General features: G+C 38.3%; 1 gene segment (V, D, J or C); it reads right to left on the bottom strand.

Annotated features, from left to right (window-relative positions):
- Window positions 1-732: 732 nt before the first annotated feature.
- Window positions 733-18,629, bottom strand: LOC127526595 (Ig heavy chain V region 914-like). The segment is given in 2 exon segments: window positions 733-1,052; window positions 18,529-18,629. Coding segments are annotated over 2 exon segments (369 nt in total).
- Between the last annotated feature and the right edge of the window lie 3,677 nt (window positions 18,630-22,306).

Below are 22,306 nucleotides of genomic sequence, written 5' to 3' on the forward strand. Positions count from 1 at the left end.
CTCAGCTAAACAATACAGCAGAAGATATATTAATAATGTGCCATTTGAGATATGCTCATCTATTTCACAAGTCATGCCCACAATATTGGGGTCTTATCTGGATAAATTTGTCAGCATTCTTAGCTTTGCAAAGAGGGGTTCTTTTAATCTCCTCTTATGATTTCAATACGTGCTGTTTGTGTTTCTCCTGAAAGAAGAGAATCTCAGAAATGCAAAGAATTTATTCCGTGTTCTTTATTCCAATACAACAAATGTACTTCAGTTATTCCAACAAGTCCTTCTTACATACATCACTGCCAATAGTTTACCACTGCATTGCCTATTTGTGTGTTTGCATTTATTTTCAGTCCTTTACTGTCTGACAGATACCTGCTTATACAAAAAATACAATACATATAAAAATATATTTTGAAAATATACATATGATATATTCAGTATTTTAATGTGAACAAACTGTGTTATTAGAAAAAATAAAAATGATAATATCTCAGAAGTTCCCATATTTTAGTGAATAGTGCTAAATTACACTGAATCCTGAAACCACACTTCACACACACTTCATAATATTGGAACACAGGCCCCTGTGGTTTTGTGGGTTTTCTGAAGTTGAAAAATAAAAAAACATATTTTCTCCAAACACAAGGACTGTTTTTTTTTTTAATAACTCATAATAGTGCAAATATTTTGTTGCATAGTTTTTCAGTTTTTGTTATGACAGACACTTCACTTCTCTCACTGTGACTCTCGAGCACAGTAATACACGGCTGTGTCTGCAGTCTGCAGGTTGTTCATGGTTAAGTACAGCATGTTGTTGGAATCGTCTCTGCTGATGGTGAATCTTCCCTGCACAGAGGATGCATACCACTGGCTACCACCACCACCATAGCTTATTGCTGCCACCCATTCTAGCCCTTTACCAGGAGGCTGCCGAACCCAGTCCATGTAGTAGTCCTTGAATGTAAATCCAGAGGCTTTACATGACAATTTATGTGACTGTCCTGGCTGTAGAGTTACAGGATCTGATTCTTTCAGTGTTATTTGAGCATGAATACCTAAAAAACATGGACAAATAAATTAAAGGTTTGCATAAAAACATCAAAATCATATAGTAACCTCATATGGCACTTACCATAAAAGCCTAATGCCATTACAAGTAAAGGAAATTGTAAAATCCCCATTTAAAAAAAAAAAAACTCTTCCTTTTTAACACTAAAGACTAAGATATAGTGCCTTTATTAAATAGCTGGAGTGACTAAAGGGTATAAATAGCAGATGGAATTTGCATAAATTTAAGAAGAGGATGGTTAAATCAGTCATGCAAAATGACTCTTCTAGAAGCCACACAAAATGAACATGTCAAAGAAAATAAAGAAATGGCAACAGGGGTTCAATGCTTTTAAACTTTTAAGAATATGTTTTAGGTTGTAGAAATAATTTACTGGAAATACAAAACACCCATCCAATGACTTTAAATATGCTGAATTCTTATTTTACAGATAATTTTCTTGATAACTTTGCTTCTAATGAGGACACGGCCAAAGTTACCCAAACACAATCCTTTTGATACAGTCTTAAAAATAATGTTTCCTTAATGGTACTATTTGGATCTTTATTATGTTGGGTGGTTCTTCATAGCTTCATTGTTTGGCAGAGCACCATTTAATTCTGGGAAATAGTTTTTGCATATGAAGTTGTTTTTTTGCACTTTGAAAAACTTCCTAATATGTAAAAACAAACAAAATCTTCAGTGTATGATGGGTTGCAGGACACTAACAGATTAAGAAACCCTGGACTTAGCCTGTGTTACTGGGCATATGCAGCAAGAGTCCTTTTAGAATCAGGACCCATTGCCATTTCGCAAATATGTTATTCTCTATTTGTGGTTATTCACTTCATGGAGCCTGTTACTGATTAAATTCAATAAACGTTCTTTATGGAACCTTCATATGGATAGATCTTTTGGGAATCAGTAATGGTTCTATTATGGCATTGCTCTGAAGAGCCGGTATGGCACCTTTATTTTTAAGAGTTTACCATGAACTGAGTGATGCCTATCGAATATTTCCCACGGTTGATAGTATTTCCTTTATGAACATTTGTACAGCAGCTGCAGTGCAAAAAATCTTTGTTAAGATCATCATAAGAGAAGGAGTACTGTGTTTTGTTAGTGGGGTGAAGGTGTTAATAACATAAAAACTTATTTTGCTGCCACATTAGAAGGTTAAATCAACTTTATTGTAATGTGTACTCAGTACAATGAAATTCTTGCATGCATGTCTCCTAAGAACAGCTGACCAAAATATAATACAAAATAAATACATTAAGGACAACACAACAAGAAAGATACACAGTATATATTCTGTATATGACTCTTCAGCAATCTTATGACTTCTTGCTAGAATCTGTATTTGAATCTGCTAGTAGGATGAAAGGCTCAGAAGGGAAGAGTGAGAAAAGCAAGTGTGCAGAATGGCCGAGGTTTTTAATTGCCTTGTTTAGCTTTCTAAGGCAGTGAATTTTGAATATTTGCTGAACAGAGAGCAGCTGGGTGCGAGTGATGTTCTGTGCCACCTTCATCAAACTCTGCAATGCTTCACGCTTTGGAGCCGAGCAGGTGCTGTACCAGGATGTGATGCAGCCAATGAAGAAGGACTCTAAAGGCTTCCATTTCATAAAGTGTAGTTTTTATTCAGTCCCCAGTGTTTACCACTAAATGGTCTTCTTTATCCTACTTGTTCCAGTCCCAACCGACTATCTAATATAACTATAAGGAAAGCAGAAATGAAGTGGTACAGTATTTTAGGAGAAAGAACTGCCATGAGGGTTTCCTGATACCTTCAAATCTCCATTGATCTATGGCTGGGTTTGGTCCTGGAGAGATGTAATTATGGCAGGGTTTTTTTTCAACTCATAGAATAAGAGCACACGCTAACATGAGTTTTAATGCCCACTAAATTTTGATCAAGATCTTTACTGGGAGTACATCTGTGAATTGAACAAGTGGAACTTTGTATTTCTGTTTAACTGCGGTTCAAAATTTATAGCAGCATAACAAGTTGAAATCCTCAGTGAAAGAGTAAGGAATTAAGAAAGAAATTACACAGAAAACAGTTTAATAACATGTACACATCATTCAATTCTAGTGTTAACTATGACAGATACAATGAAAAGTGAAACTAAAAATGGAAAAAAAGCCAGTTTTGAAGGGTAACTTTAGTCTTTCGTATTAGGAGAACACACAAAGTGGAAGTAAAGTGTATTACAGTAAGATATCTAAATAAGAGAAAGGATACATTAAATTGTAATTATTTACTCCAATGGCTAAAAATCAACTCAGTAAACACTTTACACTTTACAACACATTAGACAGTTCAGGTAGATGTCACCTTCTCCAGTGTAATATGATTAATGTCTGACACAGTGTTCCTTACTGGCAACAGTACAACTTCTGTTTGTGCTACTGGGTATTGAGAAGCCAAAGTATTTGAATTGTAAAGAAACTGGAGTAGGCCGTGGGGTGTAGTGGTTAAGCCTTAAGACTTCAAAACCTGAGAATGTGGGATCAAGTGAGCAAGTCACTTCGCCTGCCTGTGTTCCAAATGTAGGAAAACAAAACAAAAGCAATGTTACCCATTGTATCTCTAAAATGTTGTACATTGCCTTGGACAAAGGTGTCAGCCACATAATAATAATACACAGATAAAGGGCATGGTGAAAACATCATAAAAGCAGCGGCTAAGCCGAGAATCAAATTTGTCCCATTGAGGTGAAAAGCATCAATAGAAATATTTTAGCCAATTAGCTGTAAATAAGGTATTTTATTCTTGCTTATGCCAAAAGTGACCAGAGGCTTAGGTTTATCAAAAGTCTGTATTTAGTTATTTATGTATTTATTTATTTTATTTATTTACATATGTATTTATTTATTGTGCATAAATTTGCAATAGAATATCCACATCATTTACAATATTAAGAGATGTAGGTTCATGGGGAGAACATTCTCAAACCTGCTTAATTCAGTTTAGAGTCACAGAAGACTGGAGGATATCTCTGTGAAACTGGGCACAACGTAGGAAAATGCCCTGGATGGGAACCCACACCATTGCTGGGCAACTAGGGTAATTATCAATGATCAATCAATTTTAAATCCATCTTTTGCTGAAACTACAATTTTAATTCCAAGGAAGACTGTAATGGAGTATATTCTGTTAGCACTGGGCATTTGGAGGATAGTATGTACAGTATGTAGCAGAGCACTCTGCAACAATAGCAATTCTCCATTCTGACAAAAACATTTGAACAATTTTGGAAAGAAGAGACTATTCTATCTAACAAGCCTGTCAATTTTATTCACTTAAATTAGCAAAAATACCAATGAATTGCATTTTAATGTCCCCAAAGTCTACAATATTATTTCTTAATATACTTACTGCATGTTGTTGATGGTTTTCTGTCTGAAGAAAAATTTTGTAACATTTGTAATGAACTGAATTTTTGTATTTCCTGTAGTGTGAAATAGCCATAGTTCTCTTATATTTCTAAATTGGAAATAAGGTGTTGGCCGGCATAGTAATGTGGAGCACTAAAATTAAGGTAAGTGTCAAGACAACAGTGTTAGATTCAATGGAACTACATTTCAATCTCTTATTCAAAGGACTTTGTGAACTTCTTCTTTTTCTTCACGAGTGACACCCACAAACAAGTTAAACTGAATGATGGGACAGTTTAGCCATTAGCTAAACAAACAGGCTTGATATAATAATATATATAATATAATTTTATGCAGTTTTTCAAAAATTTTACATCATTGTTCGATGTTATTGGAGGGTCCAAAACATTGGGATTAAGTTTAAATGGTAAATACTGAATCAAGTATTTGTCACATAATACCATTCCCTGCTGTCAGGTCTAACACAAAGTCTCATGAAGATTTCATCATTGTGATTTATTTTTTTATATTTGTTATTGATTATTTGGTAATGCTTGGCACTAACGCTATTGGCAATTTTACAGCCCGAGTAATCCTTAGGTCTTACGAGAGATGCATCTATACTGTTGCCTGAGTGACACTTGGGATTAATGCTTTTAGCACTGTTTTTAACAGCCTGAGTGACACTTCAGTTTAACGCTAAGGAGGTTAAGGTTTGTATTTACAAGAGTGCAGGATTAGTTTTGCAGTGTTTTTTATTTATTTATTTATTTATTGCTTCATTCTTACACTGTATCGAAAGGCTCATGAAATCAAAGCACCTATCAGAGTGAAAATTCTTTGGACTATTTAACTAACATGTTTTTGGAATGCAGAGAGGACAGGTCTGTGCTAGCACCATTAGACACAAGGATATGCTTCAGTTGGTCAAATAGCACCGAAAGGGACCCCCAATGACATTCAGTCAAGGTCATGAGAGATTGAAGCTTACTTATCTGTCCAGATACACAGAAAAAGTGCATGGAAACAGAAGGAGCTGAGTTTTAGAGTCAGCCTGGTCACTGTCTTTGGGATGTTGTGAAAGGCACTATACAATAGCATGTTTGATTTTTAGGCCCAGACAATCATTCCAGTCATTTTCAAAGTCCTAGAAACTTGTACAGTATAGGTTAAAAAAAAAATTTGTTCCAGTAAATTCACAATTGAAATCTGCTTTTTAATTATTAGTTTTTGAAAAATGAAATGCTTAAGAACATCTAAAATAAAAAAAAAAGCAAAACTATTCTGAATAGTGAAACTAAACTGCATCATGAATGAGTAGAAGGAATATGCTCTTGAGTTTGGGTTTAGAAATCTCCAGGGGTCTGCTAAGTTGTGATCAGTTACAAACTGTGTAATTGTTTTTGCAGTGTTCGATGTCATCACCCTTGAGGTAGGAGACCTATCTAGGTCTGAATTTAAAACACAATTAAAGTCCCCAGTCAATTTTATGAGTGTTCACATTGGGAATGGATGCAAATACGTTTTTGGAAGAAGTCCCTATCATCCAAATTGGGTGGATAGATATTTATCAAAATCACTTTACAGTTAAATAAATCACCCATGACAACCACATATCTCCTTTCAAGATCTGATACTACATCTGATACTACAAATTAAAATGTTCTATGTATAAGAATTCACATCTCTAGTTTTTTTTGTAAAGCTGGAAAGAAATATTTGGCCAGTCCAGTATTTTTGCAGCCAGAACTGATCCTTGCTTAATAAGTGGGTTTCCTGTAAAAATGCTATTTTAGCATTTAGACCTGTTAGGTGAGAGACTATACTTTCTTTCTCTTTAATTCATGATTTAGCCCTTTAACATTCCAGCTCACAAATTAACTATTTGGTCATGGAGACATTGCTTCTGAACGTTTGTTGTCATTTTGTAGTCTTAACTTAAGATAAGACAGCATTGACCTTAATTTCCAATTTTCCAAGGAGTTATTGCCATGAAGCTCAATGTTACGTTAGCACTTTTAATTATAAGGATTAAGAGGACAGATTAGAAATAGCCTGCTCTCTTTCTTTCCCACCCTGGTACCCCCACATGAGGCTAGACCACACTTCACAAAGTCCCAGTCCTCTGATATACCTAGAGACAGAGTACATCCAAAAGAAAATAAGCCCCCCAGCAGCGCCATATAAAGATTAAAATAGAGATATCTTTTGACAATAGAGTCCAAATACTAGAAGCAAAAATACCATTTTGAATCATCTTGTGAGAGTAAACCCAGGGAATGATGTTAAACAGTAGCCCTGGATAAGCATATTAGCCCTAATACAATAAACCAAGGATATGATATTAAACAGTCTCCTTAAAAAAACAAAGTACACATACGTTCATACATATACACATATAATTGTAATTAAAACATAAACAAAATGTGGCCGAGAAGTAAATAGCCAGTAAGATCTTCTTTGCCATCCTAGGACAGAATGTGACCCAAAATCGTATTTCAGAAAAGTGTCAGGATCAGTTTTTTTTAGCTCTTTTTCTGTTTACTCCATAGAAATAAAAATTTAGAGCTTGCCTTGAATGTCCATTTTCAGTTTGGCAGGATACTAGAGGCTGTATCTGATCTCGGTTTTCCCTAAGCGCTGTTTAATGTTGTAAAATGAGTCACGTTTAGCAGCTGTTGACGGTGGGAAATCAGGGAAAATACGAATGTGGTTATTTTCAAATATAATCTCTTGAATCTGTCTGAGAAGTAACATTATATGTAATTTAAATAATAACTTTTCAAAACACACAAAGAGAGTCCTAGGTTTAGAGGTATTTGATCCCTGTATGTGGTAAGTTGCTGCTATCTCTGTGTTTGATTTGAAGTCCTTTCCAATTATTTTAGAGAATAGTTCATCTATGAATTTCACTGGGTTTGGACTTTCACAATTTTCAGGGAGACCTTCGATTCTAATATTATTCCTTCTGCATCCATCTTCCAGTGCAGCTAGTCTGTCTCCAAGTACTTTGCATTCGGAATTTGCAGGTATTGCTTTTTCATCAGCGATAGATGCCAGTTGTTCAGCTGTTTCAATTTGAGTCATGAATGTTTGCTTAACGTCTTCCAACTGAGCGCCATGTGCTCTAAGTTTATTCTAAAACTTAGATGCATTTTCCTGTATTTGTTCCCCAATTTTTTCTAGCATACCTTTAAAGGTTGCCTTAAAGTGATCATTTAAACGTTTTCCTTGGTCTTTAATATCCTGAAGCAACTTCTCGTTTGTCTTGTGTATGTCCTTTATTTCTTTCTCTCTAATGTCTTTATATCCTTCTTTATATTATTCTTAAGCTCCTTTATGTCTTGAGCGGCGATCATTACCTTCAGCTTGGACAGATCGTTTTGGCCTATGTATCAGATATTTACATAGTCTATATGCAGTAAGGTGCCACAATATGGTATAAGATATAGGGAATATAAAAAAAGTTTGACAAAAAGTGAAAACTTTATCAAATATGGTTAGTTGCATTTACGAAAGTTTATTTTTCAGTTATATCTGTCCTGTGATTAAATTTCCCCTGGGGACAAATAAAGATCTATCTATCTATCTATCTATCTATCTATCTATCTATCTATCTATCTATCTATCTATCTATCTATCTATCTATCTATCTATCTATCTATCTATCTATCTATCTATCTATCTATCTATCTATCTATCTATCTATCTATCTGGAAAGTGCGCCGTCAAATGCACTATTCCACAGAGACATTGTGATAGAACGTTGAATGCTGTGTGCGATGCATGGCAAGTGTTCAAAAGGCAGCTGTCTTGCCGCTGAAATTAAATTTCGTGCACTATCTGTACTGAGTGTGCTTACTTTATTCTCAACATTCAACTGCTTTGCTACATCCATAAAATGCTCGGTGCATGTTGTGGCATGATGTCTCTCTGATGTTTTCATGACCGTCAAAGCATGTAAATGCAGTTTCCACTGTTCATCGACATAACGGGTGTAACCCCGATGTAGCTTATGATTTCCAAGTGATGTCCAGTAGTCACCAGTGAGGGCGACTGTCTCCATGAACTCCAACTCCTTAGCTAGATTTGCCTTATCTGAATCATACAGCTCGTGTATACTAGTTACAACTGTGGCTTTCAAGAGTAATTCATAAGTTGGGTCGTTGGACCTATCATTATCATCATTATTAGTTTCCTGTTTTTCCCAATTTAGCCAGTCCCTCTAATGAAATCCATTTCTTCCACTCTCTATGGCCCTCAGCATCCTTGGGAATTAAACTTTGTCTTTTCATGCCATTAAACAGAACATCCTGCATTTTGGTGCACCTCTTCAATCAGTCTTCCCTATGCCTTTCAGTCTTCATGTCCAAACCACCTTAAACTGTGTCTCTTCAGCACGTAAACTATCACCTTGATCACCCTGGTGATCTTTGTAAAATTACATTGCAGGTGCAATATCTGTTTTAATACCTTTCTGACACTGGAGAGAGGCAAATAGCCCAAGCAGGGCTGACAATGTGACATACTGGGAGGTATATCAAGCATCAGACATGATGTGGTCAAGAAGAGGAACAGCCATATTTCACCTAAAGTAGTCTTCTACATTTTCTGCAGGAGCGCTTTCCCTGTGCGTGTGTTTGCTAGTGAGCCTGAGATGAACTCCAGGTTCTACATTGATTTCAGCAGCAAGCCATACAGCATGCTGGTAGGTTCTGTGAAAGTCTTCATCAACTTTCTCATGCAAACTTATATACAGGTTCTTCAGCTCATCAACCATACTAAATGCTTGTATTATATCAAGTGATGTGATCCATAGTTTAACAGTGATGTCTGAAAGATGATAATAATAAAACAGGTAAGCACTGTGAAAGGTGACAATGAAACCAAACTCCTGAAGTCCAGACAGAAGACTCTTGGTCTCTGCTTTGTTCTTTCCCTCCCATCCAGTGGTTGCTTCTGTAATCTTGAGTAGAAAGATTAAGGGCAATGACTCCCAGAGCTTTCAATGTGTAGACAAAGTATTGTAGAAGTGACTGTATGCACAGTGTCTGGAAGCCCATCTTACACAGCAGATGTCAATCAGTGATTTTCACTTGCCCACTTTCTGAACTTTCTTCTCCACAATCTCAGACAGCAGATGTTCTGTTTTGGTACTCTTTGTGAAAAACATGAGTATGGATTTCATTATGTCAAGAGCATTATGCATTATTTGAAGGGCCCACTGCAGTGCAAGTATTCAGCTTTTGATACATCCCTCTTAACAAATCCCTGGACTTCAATGTTGCCACTCCTCATATCTTGAACCATCATAGCCTTACCCTTTGCAGTTGGCTATATCAATATCCTGGGGTCTCATGTATAAACGGTGCATACGCACAAAAATGTTGCGTACTCCCATTTCCACACTCAAATCGTGATGTATAAAACCTAAACTTGGCGTGAAGCCACACGCATTTTCACGCCAAACTATTCCAAATACCATAGCTGCTTTAACGTTGTTACTATCACTGCATCTTCTTCTTCTTTCAGCTGCTCCCGTTAGGGGTTGCCACAGCGGATCATGTTTTTCCATATTACTCTCACTGCACCACTTGGAGTATTTATATCACTGTATCTGAGTGGGGAATCGCAGCTCTACGGCAGCTGATCGGAAAGAGAATTATCGGTATACAGCATCAAGCACACGCTGCCTCAGCCATGCTGTCTATTGAACTGCTCTCATACGGCAAAACGCTTTATAGCCTTTCCTGTACTGATCTTGCGGTTCAGAAACTGTTTCATCCCAAGAGCTTCAAATGCACTCAATCAGTCCATCAAGTGCTCCTTGTAGAACTGCTTGTACGTATAAGTACAATTACCTCAATGTAAACTTGCGATACAGTTATAATATTGCACAACCTGAGCCACTTTATAAAGCGTGTATTTACATATGATGACAATATCATTTTTAAGATGAAATGCAGCAAAATATGTTTATTACATTATACAGATAAAATGTTAAAATCATTTAAATAATCTATGTTTTTAATAATTAAACATGTGAGGACATGGTGTGGCAGCACTTGCAAGGAGCAGGCTCCTTGTTCAGGGATTGTTACTACCTCGCGCTGTATTCTTGCTGGGGCTGGCGCCACACTGGAAGGATAGATGGATAGAATAATTAAACATGTACTACGAAGATATTTCAATGTTCCTTAAAAGTTTTGAAGAATCAGAGTTCTAAGCTTACAGATGGCTTGTGTGGCGATTGGGTACTTGGAGAAAGAAAAGGAAGGACAGGAAATGGGGGTTAGTATGTTTGAAAGAGACAGTATTGCTGCAATAAATTATTTCATCGAAGGTCATGCACGGCACAGCATGCATCTTGTGGGAGGCAGGAACAATCTTTGGATGGGATGCCAGTTCATCACAATCACTGCACCACCGTGTTCCCATCTCTTATATATATTTCTCTTCTGGTTCGTCCTGCTTCCACTTCAAAACCGGTCCCACCCACACGCAGCCGACATGACATTTCTTGATTCCTATTCGTCATGCACTATCCTGGCCTCCATCCATCCATTTTCCAACCCGCTGAATCTGAACACAGGGTCACGGGGGTCTGCTGGAGCCAATCCCAGCCAACACAGGGCACAAGGCAGGGAACCAATCCTGGGCAGGGTGCCAACCCACCGCAGGACACACACAAACACACCAAGCACACACTAGGGCCAATTGAGAATCACCAATCCACCTAACCTGCATGTCTTTGGACTGTGGGAGGAAACTGGAGCGCCCGGAGGAAACCCACGCAGACACGGGGAGAACATGCAAACTCCACGCAGGGAGGACCCGGGAAATGAACCCGGATCCCCAGATCTCCCAACTGCGAGGCAGCAGCGCTACCCACTGTGCCACCGTGCCGCCCACTATACTGGCCTGCTGAGCGTAATACATCCAAGTACTTGGGGTGCTGCCACAACGGTAAAGTAGCTTTACCACCTTTGCGGGATCCACCTGTGTCTTTACAACAGTTTCTTACATAGCAAACATCAGAAGCTAAAAATTATTGTGAACACATTCGAGAATACAACTCTTCTCTAGCGTTTGCTTCCATGGGTGCACAGATAACTCAACCTCCTGGCCACGGACCATACTGTTTTAAAATACAAGGGCAAATTTATCACCAATTCTCTCCACTATACGCTAACACTTCTACCTCTCCATGATATGGACAGTTGTATGTTTTTGACACAGCACAAGCTACTGAAGTACGCTTACAAAATAAAGCAAACTCTGCATGCAGCGAAAATGTACTTCTCCAGCCAGATTCCATGCTCAGAACCATCAACCCCTTCGCTAAATCATACAAGCACATGCATGAAATCACTCAGTCCAATCCAACAGCATCTGTACGAATGGTTTTCAAGGAAAACCCTAGGCAGGATTAACGACCATACAATGCCACGACATGTCACACCGATGTTGCAGCGATTTTTGTCGGAGAAGTTGGCAAAACGCCTGCCAAAAGGTTCATTTGCATCTATCCCATAAGCAACTCCTGTAAACAGATTTCCACGCTCAATATGAATTGCGATCCTATGGTTTACCCACTTTTATTCCCTTATGGAGACATTGGCTGGCACAAAGATTTACAACATGTTCCCGATAAAAGAACCACCAAGCGAATAAGGCTTACTCAATGCCAATTTTACGATTGGCATTACAGATTAGCAATGAGGAATACATTTAGTATTTTGCAGTCCAGCGGCAAACTATTCCAACAGTACAACGTAGATGCATATGTTAAAACAGAGGACGCACATCTCAGCTATCTCAGATTACATCAACAAGATCTGCGCGTGGAACAATACAATGTTTGAATACAGACGCACTGCAAGCAAACGCTGAAAATAACAATGTATGTGTAGGCAAAATGATCATATTGCCATCCACATTTCCAGGAAGTCCAAGATACATGCAACAAAACTATCAGGATGCCATGGCCATAGTACGTAAATTCGGAAAGAATGATTTATTTATCACTTTTACATGTAATCCTACTTGGCCGTAAGTTCTACATGCGCACTGCATCTTTCAAGAAGTATTTATTTCTACTTGATTTCTGAATTCCTTTCTCAATGTTTTCCATTCCTATTCTTACAACGCCGTATGGTACGGCGGGCGTCAGCTAGTGTTTAATAACATGCTTTAATTCCTATCATCATGAAAATGATATAAGTATACATCTCAGTATTTGAATTATTCAGAGAACTGTAATATCACGAATGTAATGGATTCTGTGTCCTGTTGGAGGAAGAGAAAGCCCATTTAAAAAGCACGTAGTGATTCACACACAGAGTACATAGAAGAACACATACCAAACAAAGCCTTTAACGGGCTACTTTAGTTACGATGGGATTTGAGAAACTAATAAATTAAACGATTTGAAGATGAAGTTTATGATGTTCTACTTTAATGACAAAATAAACTACGTGATTAAAGTGGAATTTTTGAAATTAAAGTTGACATTTCCAGCTTTTTTCCCACTGTGTCCCTATTTTGTTTTCTTTTCTCTGTACCCTAATAAGCTTTCATATGACACTCAGACAGTGGGCTACAACTCGCCTTTTCTCAGCGACTTTGATATCTGACAATCTTCTTTTTTATTTCGGGCACTGTACGACTTTGTGAACTTGAACTTTCGAGTTTCTCTGACATTCTATGACACTAGATCAGCTTCCTTTTGTTGTTTATACCACTGTTTAAACCAACAAATAGTATGTTTTTCCTTTCCTCCACTTGGCGTTCGCTGAAATTCTTCTATTTTCCCCCATGCTTTTGCCATTGCCTTTTCACAGAATGCTGAGCTTAAGGGCTATTTATATAGATTTGCATATTCAAAGAGGTGTAATTCTGGGAAAAGTTGGGGAGTGGCAGCAGGCACGTGCATGTGCGTTACTTTTCACGCTGACCGGGATTTATATAGCATAAGAATGTGGAAGTTGGTGAATGCACAGATTTATGCATTTTGATTGTTTTGTGCGTACACACATATCCGCTTTTGTCCGTACGCCATGTTTTAGTGTGAATTCTACACACGGCGTTATGCATGAGGCCCCAGGTGACTGAGGACCTCTTTTATGGTAATGGAAATGTGTTGCCCAGTAATCTTTTGCAAGATGGATAATTCCACCAATTCTAATATTCTTCTAATAATTTTTCTATATATAGTAAGCAGAGTGACATAAGTTCTTCATTGTAAGATGCTAGTTCATCTACCAAAACAGAGTAAATCTCATCATCCTTGATCTCTTTAACAAGGCTAGACTGTATCATTCCAATGACATCTATGATCTTATTTTGTGTTGAGCTGAGATATAAATTATATTTTTCACCTTGGGGTTCTCCATGTGTTGTTTCAAAATTTCATCATGGTTGCCCAGCAATAAAAGACAAAATGTTTCTTGGTTTTACAGATTCACTGTTGCCTCTAAGACCAATACACTGGTGAACAGAATAGGGCACTACCTCTGCAACCGAGTTTAATATATGTCAGTTTTCTTTGATGTTTGACTGTTAGGTTTATCAATAGGCCTTAGTTCTTTTGTATGCAGTTTGATGACAACCTTTGAGTTCATTCTTGCCTATAATGTAAAACATTTTATGCCACTTGACATATGGAGAACACAAAAGACACAATCAAGTTTTGTGTTGTATACCATTCAAGAATCATATCTTTCATGCCAACTGAATTCGAATGCCCAGTTACGTCCTCCAAAAACTTGGTTTGGTTGGTTTCTCATGATTTTTTACTAAATGGCATTTCTGACCATGTTGCACTCTTTGATTGATCTCTGCTTCTGCTTTTGTGTTTTGGATATAAACTTCTGAATCAATGACCATTTCCTCACTTTCACATTGTTTGGATAGCTGAGGCAGTGCACATGTATTCAGGTGAAATTGTCGTCATCAGAGTTAAGAGAAGAGTAGATAAGTGCAAAGTTTGTGCTGTTAAATATGTGTGTTCCATACAGGCATGGATAAAATTTGCTGGTACCCTCCCAGCTCACTTGAAAAGTGCTGTATGCCTCCTGAAAAGTCAGTCAGTCAGTGATTACCCAACCTGCTATATCCTAACAGAGGGTCATGGGGGCCCGCTGGAGTCAATCCCAGCCAGCATAGGGTGCAAGGCAGGAACAAATCCTGGGCAGGGCCCAAGCCTACCGCAGGACACACACACACATCAACCACACACTAGGGACAATTTAGGATCGCCAGTGCACCTATCCTGCATATCTTTGAACTGTGGGAGGAAACTGAAGCACCCAGAGGAACCCATGCAGACATGGGGAGAATATACAAACTCCACACAGGGAGGACCTGGGAATTGAACCCAGGTCTCCTTACTGTGAGGCAGCAGCGCTACCAATGCGCCACTGTGCTGCCCCTCCTGACAAAATGATTAATGAAAAACAATTATATTTTGTATTAGAACATGCCTTTAATATGTCATTAAGTAAAGCAAAGTAAGTGTGAACAGAGATAAAGTATTACTTATTCTACAAAGATATACTAAAATGGCCTATAGACTTTTGTTGGTACCCCTAGAACCAACCCCTATAACTAGGATAGAGTGATGTTTCAAACTAGCTGTTTCCTTTAATTAGTATCGCACATGTCTCCAATCGTGCAATCAGTCTTTCAGCTCATTTAAATGGAGGAAAGTTTGAGAATTGAGAATGATATTGATGGTATTGAGAATGATAGACCCAAAGCCAAGGCCAACTTGCAAGGAGATACAGGCTTAACTCCAAGGTTAAGGACCATCAGTGTCTGATCGCACCACCTGTTATTTTTGAGAGACAGCAGGCTCAATGAAAGAAGAACTGTGGAAAAAAATACATGCAAAACCAGACTGGAATTTGCTAAAATGCATATTGACGTGCCACAGTGCTTCTGGTCTTTGGACAGATAAGACAAAACTAGACCGTTTTGGTAAGTGTCTTGAAAATTGAAGCTTTCAAATAAAAACACCATACCTTCTTTATGAAACATGGACGAGACTTGGTTATGTTTTGGAGATGCATTGCCTCGTCTGACGTGGGTTGCCTTGAGTCTGTGCAGAGAATATTGAAGTCTCAAGATTACCAAAAATAATCTGGAGTGAAACTTACTGTCCAGTGTCAGAAAGCCCTGTCTCAGAAACATGTCATAGATCCTCCAACAGGATAATCATCCAAAATACACAGCTAAAAGCACTCAAGAATAACTAAGAACAAAAAAACATTGGATCAGGTGCCTCCTGGACGCCTCCCTGGTGAAGTGTTCTGGGCACGTCTAACTGGGAGGAAGTCCCGGGGAAGACCCAGGACACGCTGGAGGGACTATGTCTCTTGGCTGACCTGAGAATACCTCGGGATTCCCCCTGAAGAGCTAGTAGAAGTGGCCAAGGAGAGGGAAGTCTGGGCATCTCTGCTCAAGCTGCTGCCCCCACAACCCGATCACGGATAAGCGGAAGAGGATAGATGGATGGATGGATGGATGGATGAAAACATTGGACTATTCTGAAGTAGCATTCTATGAGCTCTGATTTGACTCCTGTCGAAAATCTATGTAGAGAACTGAAATAAGCAGTTTGGAGAAGACCCCTTTAAAATCTGACACAGCTGGAGCAGTTTGCTCAGGAGGAGTGGGCCAAACGACCTCTGGAAGGTGCAGAAGTCTCGTTGAGAGCTCCAGGAATCGTTTGTTAGCAGTGATTGCCTCTAGAGGTCATGCAAAAAATATTAGGTTAAGAGTTTCATCATTTTTGTCTTTGCCATTTCAATTTGTGTTATTATTTGAAATATTATGTTGAGTCAAAACTCTAAAGCAAATTTAGATTTTTTTTTTGGATATGGAATAAACAATGGTGCCAATTTCTTTTGTCAGTTTCAAGTTATTTCACAGACAATTGTGGGTTCTTCTTTTTTTTTTACATAGTGTAAAGATATGCTGCCAGAATGGGAGACAGTTCTTACCTGGTGGTTTATCATGTTATCAGATCAGATGAGCTTGAGCAGATAAGATGTTTCCATACACCTCAAAAATCATTGTATGGCTGCCATCATCAGTACCGTCATCAATGAGAGAATTGTGGTGGTAACTTTTTCCAGAATTCTGCAGGCTCTTTTAAGTACTTTTTGGCAAACTAATCTGGTCATCCTGTTTTTCTGACTAACTAGTGGTTTATTTCTTACAATGTGGCCTTTGTATGCCTGTTCATTAAGTCTTCTGCCAAAAGTTGCCTCCTGAAGACTGTTTCTGATATGTTGGACAGGCATTTGGGGCATTTTCTTTACCATAGTGAGGATTCCTCTGTCATTAGCAGTGGAGATCTTCCTTGGCTTACCAGTTCCCTTGCAATTACTAAGCTCATCATTGCGTTCTTTCTTCTTAATGATATTCCACACAGTTGGTTTAGATAGTCCTAAGGTTTTAACGATCTCTTTAATGGCTTATTCTTGTTTTTCAGCCTTATAATGGTACCTTTGACTTTCACTGCCACAAGTCTGCTCCTTATGTTGAACAATGGTAACTACAAACTCTAAAGGGCAGAAACAAACCTAAGAATCTTTTGCCTGCACAAGTGAAGCAATGAAACACACCTGAGGAATCACAAATACCTAAGATGCCAATTCTACAGATTGTACCAAACATTCAGGAGCCCTAAAATGGGAGGATCAGGTAGAGAAAGTGTTGTGTGCAAATATCCTTAAATTAAAGTCTGCAGTGTGCATTTTAATCACATCTGAATTGTTTGATTTGTAATTTTAAAATGTGGAGCAGAGGCGTAATTCAAGGAAAAATATTTCTTTGTCCCAGTAGGCTTATCTGTACACTTTTTCAATATCCACTTTGAAATGTAGCTCAGCTAAACAATATGAAGTTACAGCAGAAGATGTATTAATAATGTGCCATTTGAGATATGTTCATCTATTTCACAAGTCATGCGCGCAGTATTGGGGTCTTATCTGAATAAATTTGTCAGCATTCTTAGCTTTGCAAAGAGGGGTGCTTAGCAAACCAGCTTACTGAATGTTTGTCAGGCATTTTTATTTATGTGAATAATAAAGGGTTCTTTTAATCTCCTCTAATAATTTTAATATGTGCCTGTATCTTAGCTGTCTGTGTTTCTCCTGAAAGAAGAGAATCTCAGACAGGGAAAAAATTATTATTTATTCTTTATTCCAATACACCAAATGTACTTCAGTTATTCCAACAAGTCCTTCTTACTGACATCACTTCCAATAGTTTAGCACTGCACTCCCTATTTGTGTGTTTGCATTTATTTTCAGTCCTTTACGGCCTGACAGATACCTGCTTATACAAAAAATACAATATATATAAAAATATATTAGGATAATATACATATGATATATTCAGTATTTTGATGTGAACAATCTGTGTTATCAGACAAAAAAAAATGATAATATCTCAGAAGTTCTCATATTTTAGTGAATAGTGCAAAATTACACTGAATCCTGAAACCACATTTCATACACACTTCATAGTACTGGAATACATGCCCCTGTGGTTTTGTGGGTTTTCTGAAGCTGGAAAATAAAAAACATATTTTCTCCAAACAGAAGGACTGTTATTTTTTCTAATAACTCATAATAGTGCAAATATTTTGTTGCATAGTTCCTCAGTTTTTGTTATGACAGACACTTCACTTCTCTCACTGTGTATGTTTAGCACAGTAATACACGGCTGTGTCTGCAGTCTGCAGGTTGTTCATCGTTAAGTACAGCATGTTGTTGGAATCGTCTCTGCTGATGGTGAATCTTCCCTGCACAGATGATGCATACCACTGGCTACCACCACCATTGCTTATTGCTGCCACCCATTCCAGCCCTTTACCAGGAGGCTGCCGAACCCAGTCCATGTAGTAGCTACTGAATGTAAATCCAGAGGCTTTACACGACAATTTATGTGACTGTCCTGGCTGTAGAGTTACAGGATCTGATTCTTTCAGTGTTATTTGAGCATGAACACCTAAAAAAGTAAAGAAATAAATTAAAGGTTTGCATAAAAACATCACAAATCATATAGTAACCTCATGTGGCACTTACCATAAAAGCCTAATGCCATTACAAGTAAAGGAAATTGTAAAATCCCCATTTTAAAAAAAAAACTCTTGCTTTTTTACACTAAGGATAAAGATATAGTGTCTTTATTAAACTGCTAGATTGACTAAAGGGAATAAATAGCAGATGGAATTTACATAAATTTAAAAAGAGGAAGGTTAAATCAATCATGCAAAATTACTCTTCTAGAAGTCACACTGAATGAACTTCCATCCATCCATTTTCCAAGCCGCTGAATCCGAACACAGGGTCACGGGGGTCTGCTGGAGGCAATCCCAGCCAACACAGGGCACAAGGCAGGAACCAATCCCAGGCAGGGTGCCAACCCACCGCAGCTGAATGAACTTGTCAAAGAAAATAAAGAAATGGCAACAGGGGTTCAATACTTTTCAGCTTTTAAGACTGTGTTTTAGGTTGTAGAAATAATTTACTAGAAATACAAAACACCCATCCAATGACTTTAAATATGTTGAATTCTTATTTTACAGATAATTTTCTTGAGAACTTTGCTACTAATGAGGACACGGCCAAAGTTACCCAAACACAATCCTTTTGATACAGTCTTAAAAATAATGTTTCCTTAATGGTACTATTTGGATCTTTACTATGTGGGGTTGATCTTCATAGCTTCATTGTTTGGCAGAGCACCATTTAATTCTGGGAAGTAGTTTTTGCATATGAAGTTGTTTTTTTGCACTTTGAAAACTTCCTAATATGTAAAAACAAACAAACACTTCAATGTATGATGGTTTGCAGGACACTAACAGATTAAAGAAACTCTGGACTAGCCTGTGTTACTGGGCATATGCAGCAAGAGTCCTTTTAGAATCAGGACCCATTGCCATTTCACAAATCTGTTATTCTCTATTTGTGGTTATTCACTTCATGGAGCCTGTTACTGATTTAATTCAATAAAAGTTCTTTATTGAACCTTCATATGGATAGATTTTTTGGGAATGAATAATGGTTCCATTATGGCATTGCTCTGAAGAGCCGGTGTGGCACCTTTATTTTTAAAAGTTTACCATGAACTGAGTGATACCTATTGGAATATCGCCTTTCCCAGGGCTGACAGTATTTCCTTTATGAACATTTGTACAGCAACTACAGTGCAAAAACCTTTGTTAAGTTCATCATAAGAGAAGGAGCAACTAACATAATACCTAATTTTGCTGCCGCATGAGAAGGTTAAATCAACTTTATTGTAATGTGTACTCAGTACAATGAAATTCTTGCATGCATGTCTCCAAAGAACAGCTGACCAAAGTATAATATAAAATAAATACATTAAGGACAAAACAACATGAAAGATATACAGTATATATTCTGTATATGACTTTTCTTCAATCTTACGACTTCTTGCTAGAATCTGTACTTGAATCTGCTAGTAGGATGAAAGGCTCAGAAGGGAAGAGTGAGAAAAGCAAGTATGCAGAATGGCTGAGGTTTTTAATTGCCTTGTTTAGCTTTCTAAGGCAGTGAGTTTTGAATATTTGCTGAACAGAGAGCAGCTGGGTGCCAGTGATGTTCTGTGCCACCTTCATCAAACTCTGCAATGCTTCACGCTTTGGAGCCGAGCAGGTGCTGTACCAGGATGTGATGCAGCCAATGAAGAAGGACTCTAAAGGCTTCCATTTCATAAAGTGTAGTTTTTATTCAGTCCCCAGTGCTTTACCACTAAATAGTCTTCTTTATCGTACTTCTTCCATCCATCCATTTTCCAACCTGCTGAATCCGAACACAGGGTCACGGGGGTCTGCTGGAGCCAGTCCCAGCCAACACATGGCATGAGGCAGGAACCAATTCTGGGCAGGGTGCCAACCCACCGCAGGACACACACCCACACACCAAGCACACACTAGTGCCAATTTAGAATCGCCAATCCACCTAACCAGCATGTCTTTGGACTGTGGGAGGAAACCGGAGCACCCGGAGGAAACCCACGCAGACATGGGGAGAACATGCAAACTCCACGCAGGGAGGACCCGGGAAGCGAACCCAGGTCCCCAGGTCTCCCAACTGCGAGGCAGCAGCGCTACCCACTGCGCCACCGTGCCGTCCTCTACTTGTTCCAATTCCAACCTACTATCTAATACAGTAATCTCTCCTCTATCGCGGGGGTTGCATTCCAGAGCCACCCGTGAAATAAGAAAATCTGCGAAGTAGAAACCATATGTTTATATGGTTATTTTTATATTGTTATGCTTGGGTCACAGATTTGCGCAGAAACACAGGAGGTTGTAGAGAGACAGGAACGTTATTCAAACACTGCAAACAAACATTTGTCTCTTTTTCAAAAGTTTAAACTGTGCTCCATGACAAGACAGAGATGACAGTTCCGTCTCACAATTAAAAGAATGCAAACATATCTTCCTCTTCAAAGGAGTGCGCGTCAGGAGCAGATCATGTCAGACAGATAGAGAAAAGCAAACAAATCAATAGGGCTGTTTGGCTTTTAAGTATGCGAAGCACCGCGGCACAAAGCTGTTGAAGGCGGCAGCTCACACCCCCTCTGTCAGGAGCAGAGAGAGAGAGAGAGAGAGAGAGAGAGAGAGAGAGAGAGAGAGAGAGAGAGAGAGAGAGAGACAGAGTTTGTTTTTCAATCAAAAATCAATACGTGCCCTTCGAACTTTTAAGTATGTGAAGCACCGTGCAGCATGTCGTTTCAGGAAGCAGCTGCACAAAAGATAGCAACGTGAAGATAATCTTTCAGCATTTTTAGACGAGCGTCCGTATCGTCTAGGTGTGCGAACAGCCCCCCTGCTCAATCCCCCTACGTCAGGATCAGAGAAAGTCAGCGCAAGAGAGAGAGAAAAGTAAGCTGGGTAGCTTCTCAGCCATCTGCCAATAGCGTCCCTTGTATGAAATCAACTGGGCAAACCAACTGAGGAAGCATGTACCAGAAATTAAAAGACCCATTGTCCGCAGAAATCATGCGAACCAGCAAAAAATCTGCGATATATATTTAAATATGCTTACATATAAAATCCGCGATGGAGTGAAGCGCAAAAGGCAAAGCGCGATATAGCAAGGGATTACTGTATAACTATAAGGAAAGCAAAACAGAAGTGGTACAGTAATTTAGGAGAAAGAACTGCCATGAGGGTTTCATGATACCTTAAAATCTCCATTGATCTATGGCTGGGTTTGGTCCTGGAGAGATGTAATTATGGCAGGGTTTTTTTCAACTCATAGAATAAGAGCACACGGTAACATGAGTTATTAATGCCCACTAAATTTTGATCAAGATCTTTGCTAGGAGTAAATTTATGAATATAACAAGTGGAACTGTGTACTTCTGTTTAACTGCTGTTCAAAATTTAGAGCATCATACAACTTAGTATAACAAGTTAAAATCCTCAGTGAAAGAGTAAGGAATTAAGAAAAAATTAGACAGAAAACAGTTTAATAACATGTACACGTCATTCAACTCTAGTGTTAACTTTGACAGAAACAATGAAAAGGGAAACTAAAAAGGGTAACTTTAGTCTTTCACATTAGGAGAACACACAAAGGGGAAGTAAAGTGTATTAAGATTTCTAAATAATAGAAAGGATACATTAAATTCAAATTGTTTACTCCAATGGCTAAAATTCAACTCAGTAAACACTTCACACTTAAAGACACATTAGACAGTTCAGGTAGATGTCACCTTTTCCATTATAATATGATTAATGTCTGACACAGTGTTCCTCACTGCAACAGTACAACTTCTGTTTCTGCTGCTGGGTATTGAGAAGCCAAAGTATTTGAATTGTAAAGA

This window comes from Erpetoichthys calabaricus, chromosome 2 (assembly GCF_900747795.2).
Source record: "Erpetoichthys calabaricus chromosome 2, fErpCal1.3, whole genome shotgun sequence".
NCBI classification, from domain to species: Eukaryota; Metazoa; Chordata; class Cladistia; order Polypteriformes; family Polypteridae; genus Erpetoichthys; species Erpetoichthys calabaricus.